This window comes from Pristis pectinata, chromosome 9 (assembly GCF_009764475.1).
Source record: "Pristis pectinata isolate sPriPec2 chromosome 9, sPriPec2.1.pri, whole genome shotgun sequence".
In the NCBI taxonomy this organism is placed as follows: Eukaryota; Metazoa; Chordata; class Chondrichthyes; order Rhinopristiformes; family Pristidae; genus Pristis; species Pristis pectinata.
The window spans coordinates 77873409-77890998 of NC_067413.1; the positions used below are offsets into that span (position 1 = coordinate 77873409).

The 17590-nt window shown below is 39.6% G+C and overlaps 1 protein-coding gene across 2 annotated transcripts in view; it reads right to left on the reverse strand.

Annotated features, from left to right (window-relative positions):
- Positions 1 to 11461: 11461 nt before the first annotated feature.
- LOC127574251 (cytochrome P450 7B1) overlaps positions 11462 to 17590 on the reverse strand; it is a 131333-nt gene continuing 125204 nt past the window's right edge. Inside the window, exon 7 of one of the 2 annotated variants that reach the window (XM_052023083.1) lies at positions 11462 to 15695. In XM_052023083.1, coding sequence (XP_051879043.1) covers positions 15405 to 15695 — 291 coding nt within the window. In that variant the 3' untranslated portion in view covers positions 11462 to 15404. The remainder of the gene's footprint in view (positions 15696 to 17590) is intronic. The other variant, XM_052023082.1, reaches the window with a different exon arrangement.

Consider the following 17590-nt stretch of genomic DNA (forward strand, 5'->3'; position numbering starts at 1 on the left):
TAGCTACTTCTAATAAGGTTTAGTAATTGGCAAAACTTTGCAATCCTTCAAGAAGAAAAAGTCAAACTTTTTGAAGTACTTCTGAGGTGAGCGGCTGCTTATATTGTTTGTATGGAACAGGGAGTCTGTTTATCTTCCAAACCTGACAGCGAATGAAATTACCACTGAATGCAAAATGGAAAAAGGAAATACAATACCAAAAACAATGAGCGCACAAATATATTTTCATGTAACTGTCTAAATATCATATCAGATTTCACAGGTTATGTATTAATACATGATATAAAGAGATACTGAAAGCCTAACATTTCTGTCACTGGACTAATAATCTGGGCTCTTAAACTGACTAACCAAGGCAATGTTTAAAAACAGCTTACAGACCAATCTGAAGATAAAAAGCTAATATTAGAAAGCTGGATCTGTTGGACTCTCATAAAAGCCCAAATGTCCTTTGGGAGTCTGGCCTGTATGTGACTGGTGTTTGATTTTTAACTGTACTATGAAGTGGTCCAGCAAGCTGTTTTTCTTTTCAGCGTAACTAGTAATGGACAATATACACTGGACTTGCTTACATCGTGAGAATGAGTAAAAAGAGATGGTGCTATAATGGTGCAATTGATACTATGATGCAGGACTCCCAGGACCGACCAGAAGTAGCTACTTATCTCCGAAGCATGGTAGGAGAGCTGGGCTGCAAGCGAGATTGAAACAGTGCAGCTTCAAGTCCCCTCTCCCTAGCATCGTCCTAGCAAGTGTCCAGGCCATCGAAAATAAAGTGGATGAACTTAAAGCGAGACTTACCTATTAAAGGGAACCGAAGGGCTGCTGTGCGCTCTGCCGCACTGAAATGTGGCTCACATCTGCTTCACCTGACTGTGTCATACAACCCGAGGGTTTCTCAATTCACTGGATGGACCATATGGCGTCCTCAGGCAAATCAACTCCTCATGGTGCTTGTATGTGACAGTCCTGGCAAGTTCCTGGTCACCTGACTTGGAATACCTAATGGTGAAGTGCTGTCCATACTACCTGCCACAGGAGTTCACTTCAGCCATCCTGATGGCAGTCTACATCCTAGCCCAAATGGACGTGAAGCCTGCACTGAAGGAACTATACTTGAAGCAGTACACCCTGAGGCCCTGTTCATCATCACCAGTGACTTCAACCATGCCAACTTCAAGAGCATGCTACCAAAATACTACCAGCATATCTCCTGTCCCACCTGGGGTCCAAACACCCTCGACCATTGTTACAAACCTTTAAAGACACCTACCAATCCATCCCCCACCCGCACTTTGGTAAATCAGACCACTAGACTGTGTTCCGTCTCCCTGCATGCAAACAGAACTTGAAACATGAGGATCTGGTACATAAAGTCATACAGTGCTGGCCTGAGGAAATAGATGAGCTTCTACCTGACTGCTTTGAGTCAGTAGATTGGTCCATATTCAAGGACTCAGCGGCCAACCTAAATGAGTATGCCACTGCCGTCACAGACTTCATCAACAAGTGTGTAGAGGACTGTGTACCAAAGAGATAAATCCAGGTGTTTCCCAACCAGAAACCATGGATGAGAGGGCAGAAGGGAGAGGGGATCCACTCCCTACCGATCCAGGTCTGCGGCCTTCAAATCAGGTGACCCTGACCTATACAGGAAGTCAAAGTTCATCCACCAGGCAGAAGACGAAAAAGCTTGAAAGCACACACCACCAGGCTCAAGGACAGCCTCTATCCCACTGTCGTAAGACTCTTGAATGGACCTCTTGTATGTTGAAGATGAACTCTTGACCTCACAATCTACCTCATCATGGCCCTTGCACGTCTATCTGCACTGCACTTTCTCTGTCACTGTAACTGTTACACTATACTTGGCATTTTGTTATTGCTTTTCATTTGTACTACCTCAAAGTACTTACGTTTTTGAAATGATCTGAATGGATGGCTTGCAGAACTAAGTTTTTCACTGTATCTCAGTATGTGCGACAATAATAAACCAATACCAATAATGAAAGTATTATAGATATTTCCCATGGATAGTAAAATAAAGTTTTAAAATTATTACAATGCATTAAACTATTGCATATCAGAAAATAATCAATCTCTCCAAATTGGAAATTGTTTTACATTAATTAATTCTCATGGACACTTGAGTACTAATTAGAAGTTAGATGTTTTTGTAACACAAGCTTGGAAACTTCCAAGACAGTTATATTGATAACATTTACATTTGGGTTTACTTTTAACAACTGATCAGTACCATTGTAATGGCTTACCTTTGAAAAAAGAAAATCATGAACAAATAACAGTTTTTAATTTGTGCTATAATAGTTCCTAATAACTCCTGTACAAGTTATTAAGTACTAAACGGAGGGTATAAATTTATAATGTGCATTGTTAGTGCTGCTGCATTATTGTTAATTTAGAAAAGGTTAATGTAGAATGGGTACTTAAATCAGAATACATTATGCATCATATAAACAAAGGAATAACTCAGTTAACAAAGTGTACATTTATAAATATATTTATAAAACAAAAGATATAGCTTTCAAAAAGACCAAACTTAATTCCAGGATGAACATAAAAGTCTTCCAGAATTTATACTTACAGCCACAAGCACAACATAGTTGTATAGTTAATTTCCTGGCAACTAACTTCTCTATTCCTTTGAAATGATTTCTCCTATTTTATACCTTGGCCCATCTCATCCCTTTCTCCTATTTTGGACTACTCCTACGAGTAGTAAACCAAAAAAAAATCAAAAGGGACTGGATGAATTTTGCAGAGTGGCAAACAATACTGCCTTTTTAAGGAAGGTGGGAACTCCCCAGTGTCTCTTCCTAGACTGGCTTAAATTGCCCTTGACAATGTTGTTTTTCTCAGGAGACTATATGTCTGGTGGATGGAAGAGGAGAAAGGGATGAGATGATATGGATACTACACCATAACAGAACAGGCAAACATTTTCTTCATTGTCCTTCTTCAATGTATGGACTCACATGGTAAATAATATAGACAAAATGTGTATTTTTATGTTTATTGTTTGCACTTGCTGGGACAATTCATATCCATTATTATCTAAGGCAACCTAATGTTACATGAACCTTCAGGGATTTTTACTAATCCCTACAGATCCATTGCAGTCCTCTCAATTGTAACACCCTACTTGTTTATGTGTCATTTGAGGACACCATGTCCTCTCCTTAAAATATTTCTTCTATTTTATCAAATTGATTTTTTGCCATAAATGTACATCATCCACATACCTGATGGAAGGTTGGTGGCCAAACCTTAGAGAAACATGCAGATCTCAAACCTCCTTTTGTTCCATGCTAGCAAATATCAGATCTCTGCTCAATACTTTACACAATACATCTGACTGTGTGGGATACCACATCTATTCCCCTCTGTGTTGAGGCATGGTAACTCAGTTGTGACCAGCATTCTATAGAGTTCTACATAGTTCTGCATTATTATTGCTCATTTGTAGCTTATTACAACAAATTATGAGACAGTATACGAAGGAGCAGAAACTGACAAAATACGTAATTAATGCAAATACAACAAATATGTCATTTTGAAAAGCTAGGCATGAAACAATTACTGTAAGAACAACAACAATTCTTATTGAAACCTGACCCAGATAATTCATATGTCACTGGAAATTACAGCATAGATAGAATCAGCAATATATAACAAATTTTGCAATTTATGGTAATGTTAACTCACTGCATAGCTTAATTTATATTTGATATTAATGTATTGCCACAGCCATAAAGAATAATAGAACTTTCTGTTCAAAACTCTTATATCATCCCACAGCAGGCACACCAGAGGAGGAAGTGATAGAGTAAAAGATGGTAGCCCAGAAGCAAGGCAAGCATAAGGAACAGTGTAGAGTGGATGAAACTGCAGTGTGCCAGTTGATTGAGATTCAGTAGGGAGGTTCAATCTGATGTGCCAAGTAATTGACAAAGATCTGTAAGTTTGGTGATGACCAATGACACAGCTCTCTTCAATTTTTATGCTTCATGCACCTCCCAGACTCTCACCAGAGACATCTGCAGAATCAATCATTTTACTTTACAGAGCTGCATTTGGAATGTAACTGTGGCCATGAGAACATTCTCTGCACCAAAGATAATTCGACTGCAAGTGTTGTTTTTCACTACAATCTCCTGCAGCTGCATTAGCAGCTACACAGTCAAAGCAACTTCTATTTTTCCCAAGTGCATCTTCCTGTACCAGATATTATTCACTATATTCTCCCTCTACCATCAGCGCACAACATCAGTGCAGCATCTCATCAAGGCTTCTTGAGCACTACCTTCCAAACCATAACATTATAACAGACAATGGGAACAGGTGGATAGGACCATCAACTCCAAGTGCCCCACTAAGTCACACATCCTTCTGAACTTACTAGATTTACCCTGGTTCCCTCTTGTCACTGGACTGGAGCAGTTCAAGAGGGCATTAGCTGGAGATGGGCAATAAGTGATGAATTTGCCAGAGATTTGCCAAATCCTCATTAGAAAAAAAACTCTGGACATCAATAATCAGCAGCAAAGGATTTCTGATTCATGGGGGTCTTGCAGTTCTGCCTCACCCTCCCTTTTACTGGTTTCAGTCCTGCTTTGGGAGTATACCCGGAAATCCATCTGGAGTTGGACCGGAATACTCAGGAACATCTGGAGGATCAAATTAATTAGATGAATCTTGAGTTCGCTCCCATCTTTAACAATAGTTGTTAATTCACAGGGATCAACTTGTAACTTGGACAGGAAGTGATTGTTTCGTTTAGTAACAACAATTTTTGATACATTAACATTCCACATCACGCTCCAGGACAAAGAGATTTGTTCATCCAAGAGGTTTAATGCTTCACACGCTGTTCACTGCAGCAGGGTAATAAACATTGTACAGAAAACAAAATGCAGAGTAATCCTGTGTGTATTTAATCACTAGACTCAGAGATGGCTAAACTTAACAAACAGGTCTGGCAGCTATGGAACACACACTGCCAATGTAGAGCAGTACCTGGACGATGGGGCTAGTCAGGTAAGGAGAAGAGCTACTCAATGTAAATCAGCCTGAAATATTAACACTAATACCGAATAACTGGTAGATCCTGCTTTTAGAAAATTTACATTTTTATTCTGTCATCAGCAAATGTTATACTACTACATGGAAGTTTACATTTTAAGGGGAAACCTGACATTGCTGAGATTTAAAGAGCAGTCTCAATAATGGAGTTACACAGGAGACTCTGCAGATGCTGGAATCTGGAGCAACACACACAACTCAGCAGGTCAGGCAGCATCTCTGAAGGGAAATAGACAGTTGACGTTATGGGTCGAGACCTTTCATCGGGACTGATTAACTCTAATAATGGAATTGCTGGTTTTGTTTGCATCTGCAGTATACTTTGATTTTCAAAAACAATCTAGGATGAGAAGGACACAGTACCATGCTCTTGGTTGCAGTGTGCCAGTGTGGTTCCCTGACACAGCCAGTTCAGGAAAAGTCAATACAGTTTTATCTTCACCCACGACCTGCTTTGCTCACCACCCAATCCCCTCACTCTACATTTCAAACCTACTCCATTGCACCACTTCTGGCATTCAGACCTGCATCACAGCAGTGCAGGGTCCAGTTGTCAGTCTGACTGTAATCTTACACCAAATCGCAGGCCCAAGATGCTAGAGTGATCTGCACTTAGGTGCTCCTAACCACAATGGTATCTGTGAAATTCAGCCAGATCATGGTGGTGAAAGATGACCCAGAACCAGAGATTCCACTTCCCACCCTCTTCCCAACGACTACTGCTTCTCTACTGCACTAACATCCCTAAAGTCAGTAGCTCACCTACTGCCCCATTTCCCTATGGTCAGGCCTGCAACAGTATAGATTTACCTGGTGCTGTCTATGGTGCTTTTGCAGCTTCAAAGCACAAAGGACATGAGCCAAAAACAATTCTGAGTCAGAGCAGGGATCTGAGCAACTGCTTCTGCCTCAAGTGAAGCCACAATTTGTAACAACAGAATTTGTACATGATAAAGTAGTAATTGTAATTGCACATGTATGGTTAAGCAAACTGGTGTATGAGAAAATGTTGTACAGTGAAGCTTCCTTTGTTAAGTTGATATATTTTGCATCATTTTTCCATTCTTAAGGAAGGTGGCAGATTGATTTATAATTCAAATTATTGTCAAATCTGCTGGAAATATTTAAAAGATCAGGCAGCACATGCAGACCAGTAACAACATTGACACTTCAGTCAATGACCTAGCACCAGAATGGAAATCTTGAAGTTCAAATTTATTTAGCGAATGCATATCCACAGACCCAAGTGACAGCCTCATTTGCTGAGTTCAGTGTTATTGAACAGATCTGGAGTTTGATGAGAGAACTTTCTTCAACACTTTAGCCAATTGAATGTATCTCACCACAACTACAAAAAGGATTAACCATCGACTCCAGTAATGAAAACTGGGTGCACCTTGTCCTTAGCCCGAGCTAAACTGGATCAACATGGGTCACTCCAAACCTGTTAAGAAAATGTGAAAGACTGGGCGCAAAAGAACTGTCCTTTCTCTCGGTTCCTATTTCATTTCAAAAAAACATAGAGACGTACCCTAGATAAATAGGTTGCTCTATAAAATTGTGCTGCCTCTCGCCTTGGCAGTATCAAGGGGAGAGGCGGCACAACCTATAGAGCAACCTATCTATCTAGGGTATGTCTCTATGTACCTAATAATCCTATCTAGTACCTAATAATCCTCTTAGCAGACTGAATTCTCTGACCATCCATGGAATTCCATGATAATCCCTCATAGTTTATTGAGAGTTCCCTTATGTCTCGAAGTGAAAACTTGATGATAAGTTTTCTAGCAGTAGGACCTGCTTCTGAACTGTGGAACTCATTGTTGAGGATCATTCTTTTTGCTGCCAAGTGTAATGCTACTGGAGCAGCTCAGAGTTCAGAGGCAGAGAGAGTTGGAGGCAGAGTGAGATAGATATTTTAAAGAAAGGAGAGAAGAGGGAAGATGTGTGACTGGGTGAAAGACAGAAGAAATCAGGGGAGAAAGGGGATGATAGATTGAGGAAAAATGAGTTGATAACAGAACAAGGAAAGGAATACAAGATGGGTTCAGAAGTGGGAAAAAGCAGAATCATTACCAAGAGTTGCTGTCAAAAACCTGGGACAAGTGTTATGATGTGAAGTTGGCTGAGTGTTAGTAAAATAATCAGCAGGTTTAATGATAGTGTTGGGATAGTACCTAAGAGAAATGAATACTGGAAATTTTAGATGGAAGGAGACCAGGCTGAGCAAGTGGATAGAAAATGAAGTATCCATTGTTACAATGACCATGCAAGAATTTGAAGATGGTCAGAAGCCATCACACGAGTGCTGGTTGGAAGGGACTTCTGAAGGTGGGAACAAGAGTCTCAGCCAAAGAAATAGTTGCAAAGGCAAAGGCAATTAAAGAAGAGCATGGCTTCAAGCTGAGCTATAAGAGTGGGGAGTGAGGGGGAGGGGAAAGAGTGCTTAATGGTATGAATTCGAGGCCTCTGACGAGGACTAATCACTTTGGTTCCAACACTTCACTGAAGTTCAAGAAATAGCACCTCATCTTTTGATGTGGTGCTTTATACTCTTCTGTACTCAGGCATCCATATTTTTTCTGGTTTTATTGTAAGCAAATCAAATATTAATGGAAGACTTGCAATTATTTACTGTTTTTCACAATTTTAGGATCATCCAATGTGCTTTAAAGCCGATGAACATTTTGAAATGTTGTTGCTGATGTGATTAAAAAGTGTAGGAGATAATTCATCCACAGTAAGCTCCCAAAAAGAACAATGTGATGTTGAAGAGATAATCTGTTGCAGGTTTTTTGTGGAGCAATAAACATGGGTTTGGGAATTGGGTTGAATTTCCTTGTTCTTTGAAATGACGTTATGAGGTCGTTTTTGTCCACCTGACTGGAGAGATGGATCCTGGTTTAATCACAAATAAAAGAAAGCAGTTCTGTCAGTATTACAATGAATTCAGAGTTTGGATTCCTTGCTCATATCTCTGGAGTGGGTCTAATACCTATCACCTCCTGTCTCACAGGTAACAGTAATACCAGTGACCCAGATAGAACAAATTAAAAGCAATTATACTGTAATACAATGGATTGGAAATGGATTAATTACAATGTGCATCTTTCAATAGATACATCATTCTCAATGTACTGAAAATAGCTTTAACATGGTGAAAGACACTTGACATGCAACAATGTGATTCATTGCAATAAAATTATACTTTGCAAGAGATGGTTCAAAAATTATATTTTCTAATGGTGAAAAGCCAAGTGGCAAGTTCCCCATCAATACTACCAAAAAGATGACCATTTAAATGAGAACAAATATAAATAATGGTTCCTGACAACCAAAAAAAATGCAAATCATGGAAATCTAAAATAAAAACTGAAAATACTGGATACAGCAGGTCAGGTACCATCTTTGGAAAGAAAAATAGTCAATGTTTCAGTTCGGGGCCCCTTTATCAGAACTGGGAAAGAAAGAAAATAGTTTGAGGTAACAGAAAAGGTGTGAGAAGAATGGGTAGAACAAAGGGCATATTTCTGATAGGGTGAGGACAGATGGCAATGTGGAAGTAGCAGTTCAGATCAGATTAAGCTCCTTTGTCCATGTAGTCTGTTGCTAATAGTAGGGTGGCCAGCAGGCCAGACTACAAATAAAAAAAATTAAGCCAAAATGATGACAGGCAGAAATGGCCAGTTCTGATACAGTCAGAATCAAAGAGCAAGTTATCTAAAGTTGTTGTTGAATTCAAAATTGAGTTCTGAAGGCGGCATTGTGCCCAGACAGAAGAGGAGGTGTTGTTCCTCAAGCTTGAATTGGGCTTTGTGATGGTGCAGGCCACAGACAGATAGGTCAGGGTGCAAGTACGATGGAGAATTAATGTATAGGGAGCAAAGGATCACTTCTGTGGACAAAATGCAGAGGAGACCACATTGTGATAACTAATTACAGTGCACTAAATTGGAAGAAGTGCGTGTGAATCACTTCTTCAATGAGAAAGACTGTTTGGGTCCCTTGATGAAGGGAAGGGAAGAGGTAAATAACGTTTCCTTGCACTTATAGACGTACAAGTTTCCAGGCAGGTTAGATATCTTGCTATGTTCACTCTATTAGTAGCCCTTAATACAAGTGGATGGCAAGAGAATAGGGGGTTGGGGAGTGGTATTAATGGGCATGTGTTGTTCTGAGAGTTCTAAAGTTGTTCTGAAAGCTAGCAGGAAACTCGATGGACTAAATAGCTTCCTCCTATTTTACATGAAAATAGATGCTAGCTGATTTAAATTGTCACAAGTTAATGCAGGATTCTTAATAGATATAATGATCAGTTTAAACTCAAGGTGGTTTGACGATTCGCTTAAAATTGATTACAGTATGGGTTCCTCAAAGAGATGGATTGAAATTAAGTCATATTAAGATGTTACATGTGTAACAACAAAAGGGACAGATAGGAAAATAAACCAAGGTTGAGAACAACAGCAGTAGCAATAATGACAATAGTTGTTCTGGAAATCAACAGAGCATTAGACCGGGTCAAACACATCTTGCGAGTCAAATAGGACCAGCAACTTAAGGGAAAAAAGGAACATCAGTAGTTAAAATAGCTTTTCAAATGCAATCATAAAATGATCCTCACTGTTCATCAGTATTTAGCAAATAATTCTTCATGGCAGAAATCTGTTAATAATGTTTCTCACTCTGTGTACACCAGATATTTAATAATTTTAGAATTTCTCATTGATGATTTGACGCAAAACAGATTACGAGTAAAGATTTTCTTTTACTTTATTTCGCCTGCATTTTGTAACATTGACAAACAAACCAATTTTATTAATGATGATGTAGCTCAGAAGTTTCAGGTGTCCACATCAAACTAATAACAGTAGTGGCACTTATGAATAGAAATGTCAAAATATGGAATTCTGGAAATAATGTGTTTTATTTGATGTTCATGGAGAAGGTTGCAGGAAGAATACAAAAATCTGAGTGTTATTTTCATTTACTCATCTGTAGCTTGGAAAATAAAAGTTTATTTGACATTTATGTCATCTTACTGGAATATTCATTAATCTTAGCTATTGAAAGATTGGAAAATTGGATGAAAGCAAATTTGAGAATTTGTGGCATTTATTTCATATTTTAAAGGACAATGTCACACTTGAAGGTTACTCAGTTGTGTAAGTGAAGGTTGGACAATGCAAGTTAAGTCTGGGACATATGAGGCATGCAGTCTTGCTAGAAGGTAACCTGTGCCACTCAACCTGGGGATTTGTCTAATTTGTAACAACTGCCTTATCACATCCTCAGGCTGTCCCACAGCACACCCTAATGAATGCACTTCTTTTCAATTTCAGTCCTTATTTGAGATATGGGAGAGTTAGGGTAGATCTATTGTGTGTTATTTTATCTCATTGACAATACATCAAATAATATTGCACTTCTTCAACACTCTACTGAACCACCAGGGCAGATTATGGATTCATGAATGGTGGCTCAACTCAAAATTGAGTCACTGGTCTTTGGCAGATGATTGATACTCCCAACACTCATTGTAAAGGAGGCAAGTTGCATGGTAGTTTGCCAATTTAATAAATCACAAGGGTTGCATGGAAAATATGGGGTTAATTCAGAGAAAGCTCTGTGGGACCTGCACACATACACAAGCACTGTTTGCTTTGCACTCTGGTCGGCAAAGAGATGACTTTAAAAGTTCTGGTTTACGAGGCGTAACGTTTGGCTCAGAACTGCAGGTTGGAAATCCAGGGGGTCAGTTTTGGCAGTCAGAAGTAGCCTGAAGATAAGATAATCACCAAAGTAAAAAAATTCACAAAATGCATGGTTTATTATTCCTTCCCCGAAGTTTTGAGGAGATGAGATTGAACAGAGAATGCACGAAACTTGCTTTCATTGAAAGTTCACTTGTTGCTTGTGAGATAAACCACATTTTCATTTGTGCAGACCTCATTTTACTAGATGCATTTTCAGTTGTCTTCAATGGGAAGAGTGTGCAAATAGAATTCAAAACAGAGTTCAAATCAAGTCCCGTGGTTATGCCCTCTAATGCACAGTTTAGGAATAAATTGGACAGCAAGGACACAGGTGTAAATCTAGAGAATATGAAATTTGTAATTATGTAGACAATGGGCTGTGTTCCCTTTCTAAGTGCCAACGATGAATTCTAGAACTTGGAGTTAACTACTTGCTGTTTATTAAAGATTAAAAGGTTCCACCTATGTGCAACCAAAGCCAAGTTCACAAAGGATGGTTCACAGAAGACATGCATATTACATTTCAGGCCTCCAGAAGTGTCCCTTCATCCCTATTTCATGTTACAATGGTCTTGATTTCCTCAACTATAAGGCCATTATATTTCCCCTTCCATGCCCTTATTCTTAGTTTTCATTTGGGCATTATTAGTTCAACTCAAATTATTAGCTTTCTTAGCAGAACACAAGAAGATTCCAGAATCTGACTGCAGTAAATAACATAGCTAAGCAGATCTATGTACAGGTACAGAAAATGTGCGTATGTACAAGAAGATTAGAACAATCCAAGGCTCTTTTGAATGACAACAAGCTTTACAAATATTGTTTATTGACAACTTTTGCAGTGCTTCACATTCTAAGAATCATCCACATGTTTTAATGTAAGTGATTCCTTCATATAAAAATGATTAGTAATTATTATGCATTGTTAATCTCTGACAAGAGAGGTGCATTGCTGTACCTGGCGTAACATATGCTTGTGAATAATGCAAGTTTTATTTCATTATTACAACATGCCACACTTATATACAGAAAACTTTTAAAGAGGAAAAGAGCCTGGGTTTTTGCATTATTCATCCTGTGCTTCACATTTTAATATTAGAAAAAAGAATTAAACAAAGCAAGCAAATATATTACAGTTTTATCATAGAGAGATAAAGCAATGGAAACAGGTCCTTCGGCCCACTAAGTCCATGCCAACCACCTAGTTGCATCAGCCCTACTTTAACCACATTCTCATCGCCTCCCCTCAGATTCTACCACCTATCTACACACAAGGGGCAATTTACAGTGGCCAATTAACCTGCCAATCCACACATCTTTGGGAGGTGGGAGGGAACCAGGGCACCCGGAGGAAACCCACGCAAACTCTGCACAGACAGCACCTGAGGTCAGGATTGAACATGGGTCTCTGGCTGAGAGGCTGCAGCTCTGCAAGTTATGCCACTGTGATGCCCATTTTAAGAAAGAATGCCCATCACTTGAACAGATAATCTGATATAGATATTTAAATCCATGAAGGATATGGACACAGTGGATAGACTGAAACCTCCCAATGGCAAAGGGATCAAGAACCAGGGGACAAAAAATGGACATGATTGGCGAAAGAACCAAGAATGACTCAAGAATTTCTCTTAAACACCCAATAATTAGGGTCCCTCCACAGCCTCTAGCCTCATGGTGCTCCAACTCCACTCTGCTATCTCTAACCTAAGGTCCGTAAACAGGGCTGCTCTGGTAGACCCAATGTTTCTGCCTGCTCTTGCCCCACTGTTCTCACTTCTTCATACCCGGTTTCCATCCTGTCTTCCGTTGTCCTACTTACGGCTAGGAAGCCTCTTGTGTCTGCCACCATTTTGATAACTTCCAATTACCATGTCCCAAATGGCTCACCTTTACCATGGACATCCAGTCTCTCCACTCCTCCTTCCTCATCAGGAAGGTCTTAGGGTCCTCCGTTTCTTTCTTTAACAAAGACTCAAGCAGTTTCCCTCCACTAAACACTCTCATCTGTTTAGCAGAACTGGTCCTTACCCTCATTAACTTCTCTTTTGATTTCTCCCATTTTCTACAAATCAAAGGTATAGCCATGGGCGCTCACATGAGCCCTAGCTATGACTCTTTTTGTTGGCTTCGTAGAACCATCCTTATTCCAAGCCCATTCCAGCAACCACCACCCGAACTCTTTCTCCCCTACATTGATGACAACATTGGTGCTACTTCCTGCACTCATGCAGAAATCATCAATTTCATCACCTTTGTCACCAACTTCCGCCCTGCTGTCAAATTCATCTGGACCATCTCTGACAATTCACTTCATTTTCTCTGTCTCCATCTCAAGAGACAGACTTGCCACTGACATCCTCTATAAATCCACCAACTACCTTGACTACACCTCCTCTCACCCTGCCTCCTAAAAGGATGCTATCACTTTTTCTCGATTTTTCTGTCTCTACCACATCTGACCTCAAGATGAGGCCTTCTGGTCGAGGGTTAGGGTGAATGTCCTCCTTCTTCCTGAAGGAGGGTTTCCACTCTGGCATAGTTAATGGAGCCCTCACACACACTTCTTACATTTCCCGTTCACCTGCTCTCACCCACCCTCTCCCCAGACAGAACAGTGATAGAGGTCCGTTGGTCCCCACCTTTCACCCCACCAGCCTCCACATCCAATATATCATCCTTTGCCATTTCTGCTATAATGTCATCCCACCACCAGTAACATTTTTCCCTCCTCCCCCTATCTGCTCTCCACAGGAACCAGTCTCTTCGTAACTCACTGATCCGCTCATCCCTTCCCACCCACATCTCCCCCATCCCCTGGCACTTTCTCCTGCAACTGTAGGAAGTGTAACGCCCCCCAGGTCCCTTCATCTCCCCTTCACCACCATCCAGGGACCTAAACAGCCCTTCCAAATGAGGTGGTTCACTGGCACCTCTTCCAATCTGATCCACTGCATTCAGTGCTCATGATGCGACCTTGCCTGCATTGGAGAAAACAAGAGTAGACCAGGCAACTGTTTTGCGGAGCACCCGAGCTCTGTCTGAAATGGCATCTTGAGGTTCCAGCTGCACATCATTTCAGTCATCTTGCCCACTCTCACACTGACCTGTCTGTCATCAGCCTTTTCCATTGCTACAGAGAGGCCAAAAGCAAGTTGGAAGAAAAACATCTCATATTCCTCTTGGGTGGCTTATAACCCAATGATGTGATCATTGAATTTTCCAATTTCAAGTAACCCACACCCCCAGTAATCTCCTCCAACACACACACGCACCGCCTACCAACGTTTCTTCTCCCTTTGTTCATCTCTTCCCCTTTTCCTCCCCCACCTGTTCCATCTGCCCAATATTCCCCTCATGCTCATCCAGTTCCACCCATCACCTACTAGACTCTGTCCCACTCACCCACTTGTACTGCTCTGTACTAGCAACTGTTCCTCTTCCCTCTCAGTCCCGATGCAGGGTCTTGACCCAAAACTTTGATTTACATCTTTTGCCTCCACCGATGCTTCTTGACCCACTGAGCTCTTCAATTGTTCTGTTTCTGTTTGAGATTCCAGCATCTGCAGTCTCTTACATGTTCACAGTTACAGTGTGCAATGCACTGCCAGGGTTCATAGTGGAGGCAAATTTAATTACAGTGCTCAAAAGGGAGCTGGACAAATATTTGAAAGGAAAGAACTTTCATGGTTATGAGGAGAGCTTGGAAGTGGGACTAGATGGATTAGTTGTGCACAGAGGCAGTACAGACTCAATAGCCTGTATGGCTCCCTTCTGTGCTTTAAACATTCAGTGATTCTGACTGTCCAGCCATTGGAAACTTCATACGTACTCCATTAAACCTGTTCACGTTTTGACCTCTTCTATCAAACCTTGTCTTAAACTCCTCTGCACAAACAACTTTCACATTTCTCCAGCTCCCCATGTAACTGAAGAGTCTCAATTCACAACTGAGACTCTTCAGTGTCCCTTGAGACATTAACAAAGCGTGGCATGCTCGGAGTTAAACTCAGTACTTTAGATGGAACCTAAAAATCAAAAAATACTGTAGATGCTGGAAATCTGAAATAAAAACAGAAAATGCTGGAAACTCAGTGAACCTGAAACATTAATCCTATTTCTCTTTCCCGTTGAGGCCTAATCTGCTAAAGCTCCCATAACATATTTTATCTGTCATTTCAACAGTTTTGCTACCTTCAAAGATACACTACCTCGGATATCCTTGTCTCTGCGGCCATTTAAAATGGAGCCATTTATTCAGAAACCTATACTAAACTTCACATATGGAGAGCATAAATTAGGCCTCTGAGGTGGTGGCGGGGCAAAGGATCTGCAAGGATTTTGTCTGCATTAATACACTCCAATAAGTATGAAGTTGCTTTCTTCTACTCCCCAAGAAAGAATGCAAGAGAGAATTCCTGAAATTTAGTATGCTAAAGTTACAAAGCACCTTACTGTTTTGTCAATCTAAGAATCAAACAATAACCCAGCCTGACTCACCAGAATATAATTTTATCATCCGAACTATAAATTCAACACGTTTCTTCATTGGTGCAATTTATAGCGAAACTGGACATCTGAATCTGGCAACATGACCCCAAGACCTGCACGGCTTTTACTCGGTTGAACTGGCTTTTCCCCGTGGATTATTTCCAGGTCAAAAGAAACCAGCATCAGTGAAATGAATATTTTAATCTCACCGAGTGCATAGTACCTTCCAGGACACATACTGGCTCCAGAACCAAAAGGTATCAAATAATTCCGAAGTCTCATTCCTCCTTTGTAAAAAGTAGTTTTCTTCATCCCATTTTCTATAAAACGGTCATACCTGTACACCTGGAAATACATGAGAATCAATGTTTTATTGCATGAATAGGGGTTGAAATTTTGTCTGTGAGAGTGGTCATTTTTCTTACACATTATTGATTTTTATCTGAGGCCCATTAATGCAAAAGGGAGATGGCCACTCGTCTTGGCTGTGGAGTTCTATGCAACCAAACATTCTGCTAGCACTCACTTATTTCGGCCTACTCTTGCAGAAAAGCCAATGGAGCGACATGCCAGAGTTTGGCAACATTTGTGCTCAAAAAATAAAATTGTATAATATTGCTAATAAAGAACAAAAGTTCAGTATTTTAATTCAAAATCATATTTATGCAATTGTTTTCATTACACTTCAAACTTACATGTTTGAAAGTAAAATTGTAAGTTTCATGAAGAATAGTAATTTCTACAGACCTTAAGAAAAATAAAACCATTGTATTTATAACTCTTAAAATGGTTTGTCAATTTCACACATATCATTGTTGTAAAAGATATGGGTTGCTGTGAAATGAGGCCCTAAACTGAGGAAATATCAGAAATGACTATGTAGTTTCAATTTGGTTTGGAAAAGACACTAAAGGAAGCTGGAGATTCAGATTAACTGTGAAAACTCAAATCTGTCTATCGCAAAGTGGAACAAGCTGTTCAACTCTCTTTTTTACTTTCCTCTTCTCTTTTGATTGCCAAGGATTCTGTTAAGCTGTTGTGAAAACATTTGGCACTGTTAAATTTAATGCAGTTAAATAAGTATTTGAGTAATTTTAGATTTTGAATATTTTTTAATTGTTTAGGTTACTTTTGTTCAATAATGTTGTGGTGGACAATCATTTATTTTGTCAAAAGTTGTTCATTGATGTCACAACTATTTATGATTGAGTTATAATTTGTGCTGTACAGTATAAATGAAAAGCATGCCAAATTGACAGAATTAAAATATCTGCCTCAGAAGTGGATCCCAGAGATAATCATTTTCATCAAGTTATGCACAATTTTTAAAAAGAACTCAGTTGTAATTATCCTACAGGCCAGAGGTTTAAGCAGTTTCATAAGAAAACCAAAATATAATTCTATTAGACATAATTTCTCAAAGACATAATAATGATACATGACACATCACACGCTGACAGCAATCAAAGTGTTAACAGCCTATTTATGAGCACCACTCCCCACCACCCACACCATACAATCTGAACACAAGGTTTTGCCAAGACCAGAAAATAAACTTAGCACATATCGTTTGAGTGATAAGGTAGAGATAAAGTTTTAGATCAAGACCTGCATCATATTTGTCCTTCAACATTAATCTCTCTGTTACTCTTGGTGCATGAGATCAGTGGCCAAACTAGGAAAGGTAGCTGGACTTGTATTGATGTATAACATACAAGTTAATCACGACACTTACACAATATCAATTCTGGTCAATTGCAGAAAAATCAAACAGTAGAGAACTGCATCCAATGCTATCCCCCAGGTCAAATGTTATAATTCTGATTAGAACATATTCTTGCCATTTAACCATAAGAGGTCTATCTGAATCAGCCTTAAGTCACTGGGTAAGATACAATTTATTTTATAGTGAAAAAAAAGGCATAACACATCTCTGGAAAGGAAATAAAACCTCATAATGAATGCTAATATATAGTTCTTTTTTCATTAATATCAATATGGATTTATGCTATGAAGCATTCACTTAGAAAATAAATATTCCTGCATATTCACTTTTAACATCGGCCATGACACTTCCTTTGTCATAAATACATGTAAAGGAGAAACCAAAACAGAAAACCAAAACTTCACTCTTGCTCCACAATTCCAGTACCAACAAGACTTACCAAGCCAAAACAAACATGTACAAATACCACCTAAAGTTGCACCAAGCAAACTTTGGTAAGGCCTTGCCTAGTAGC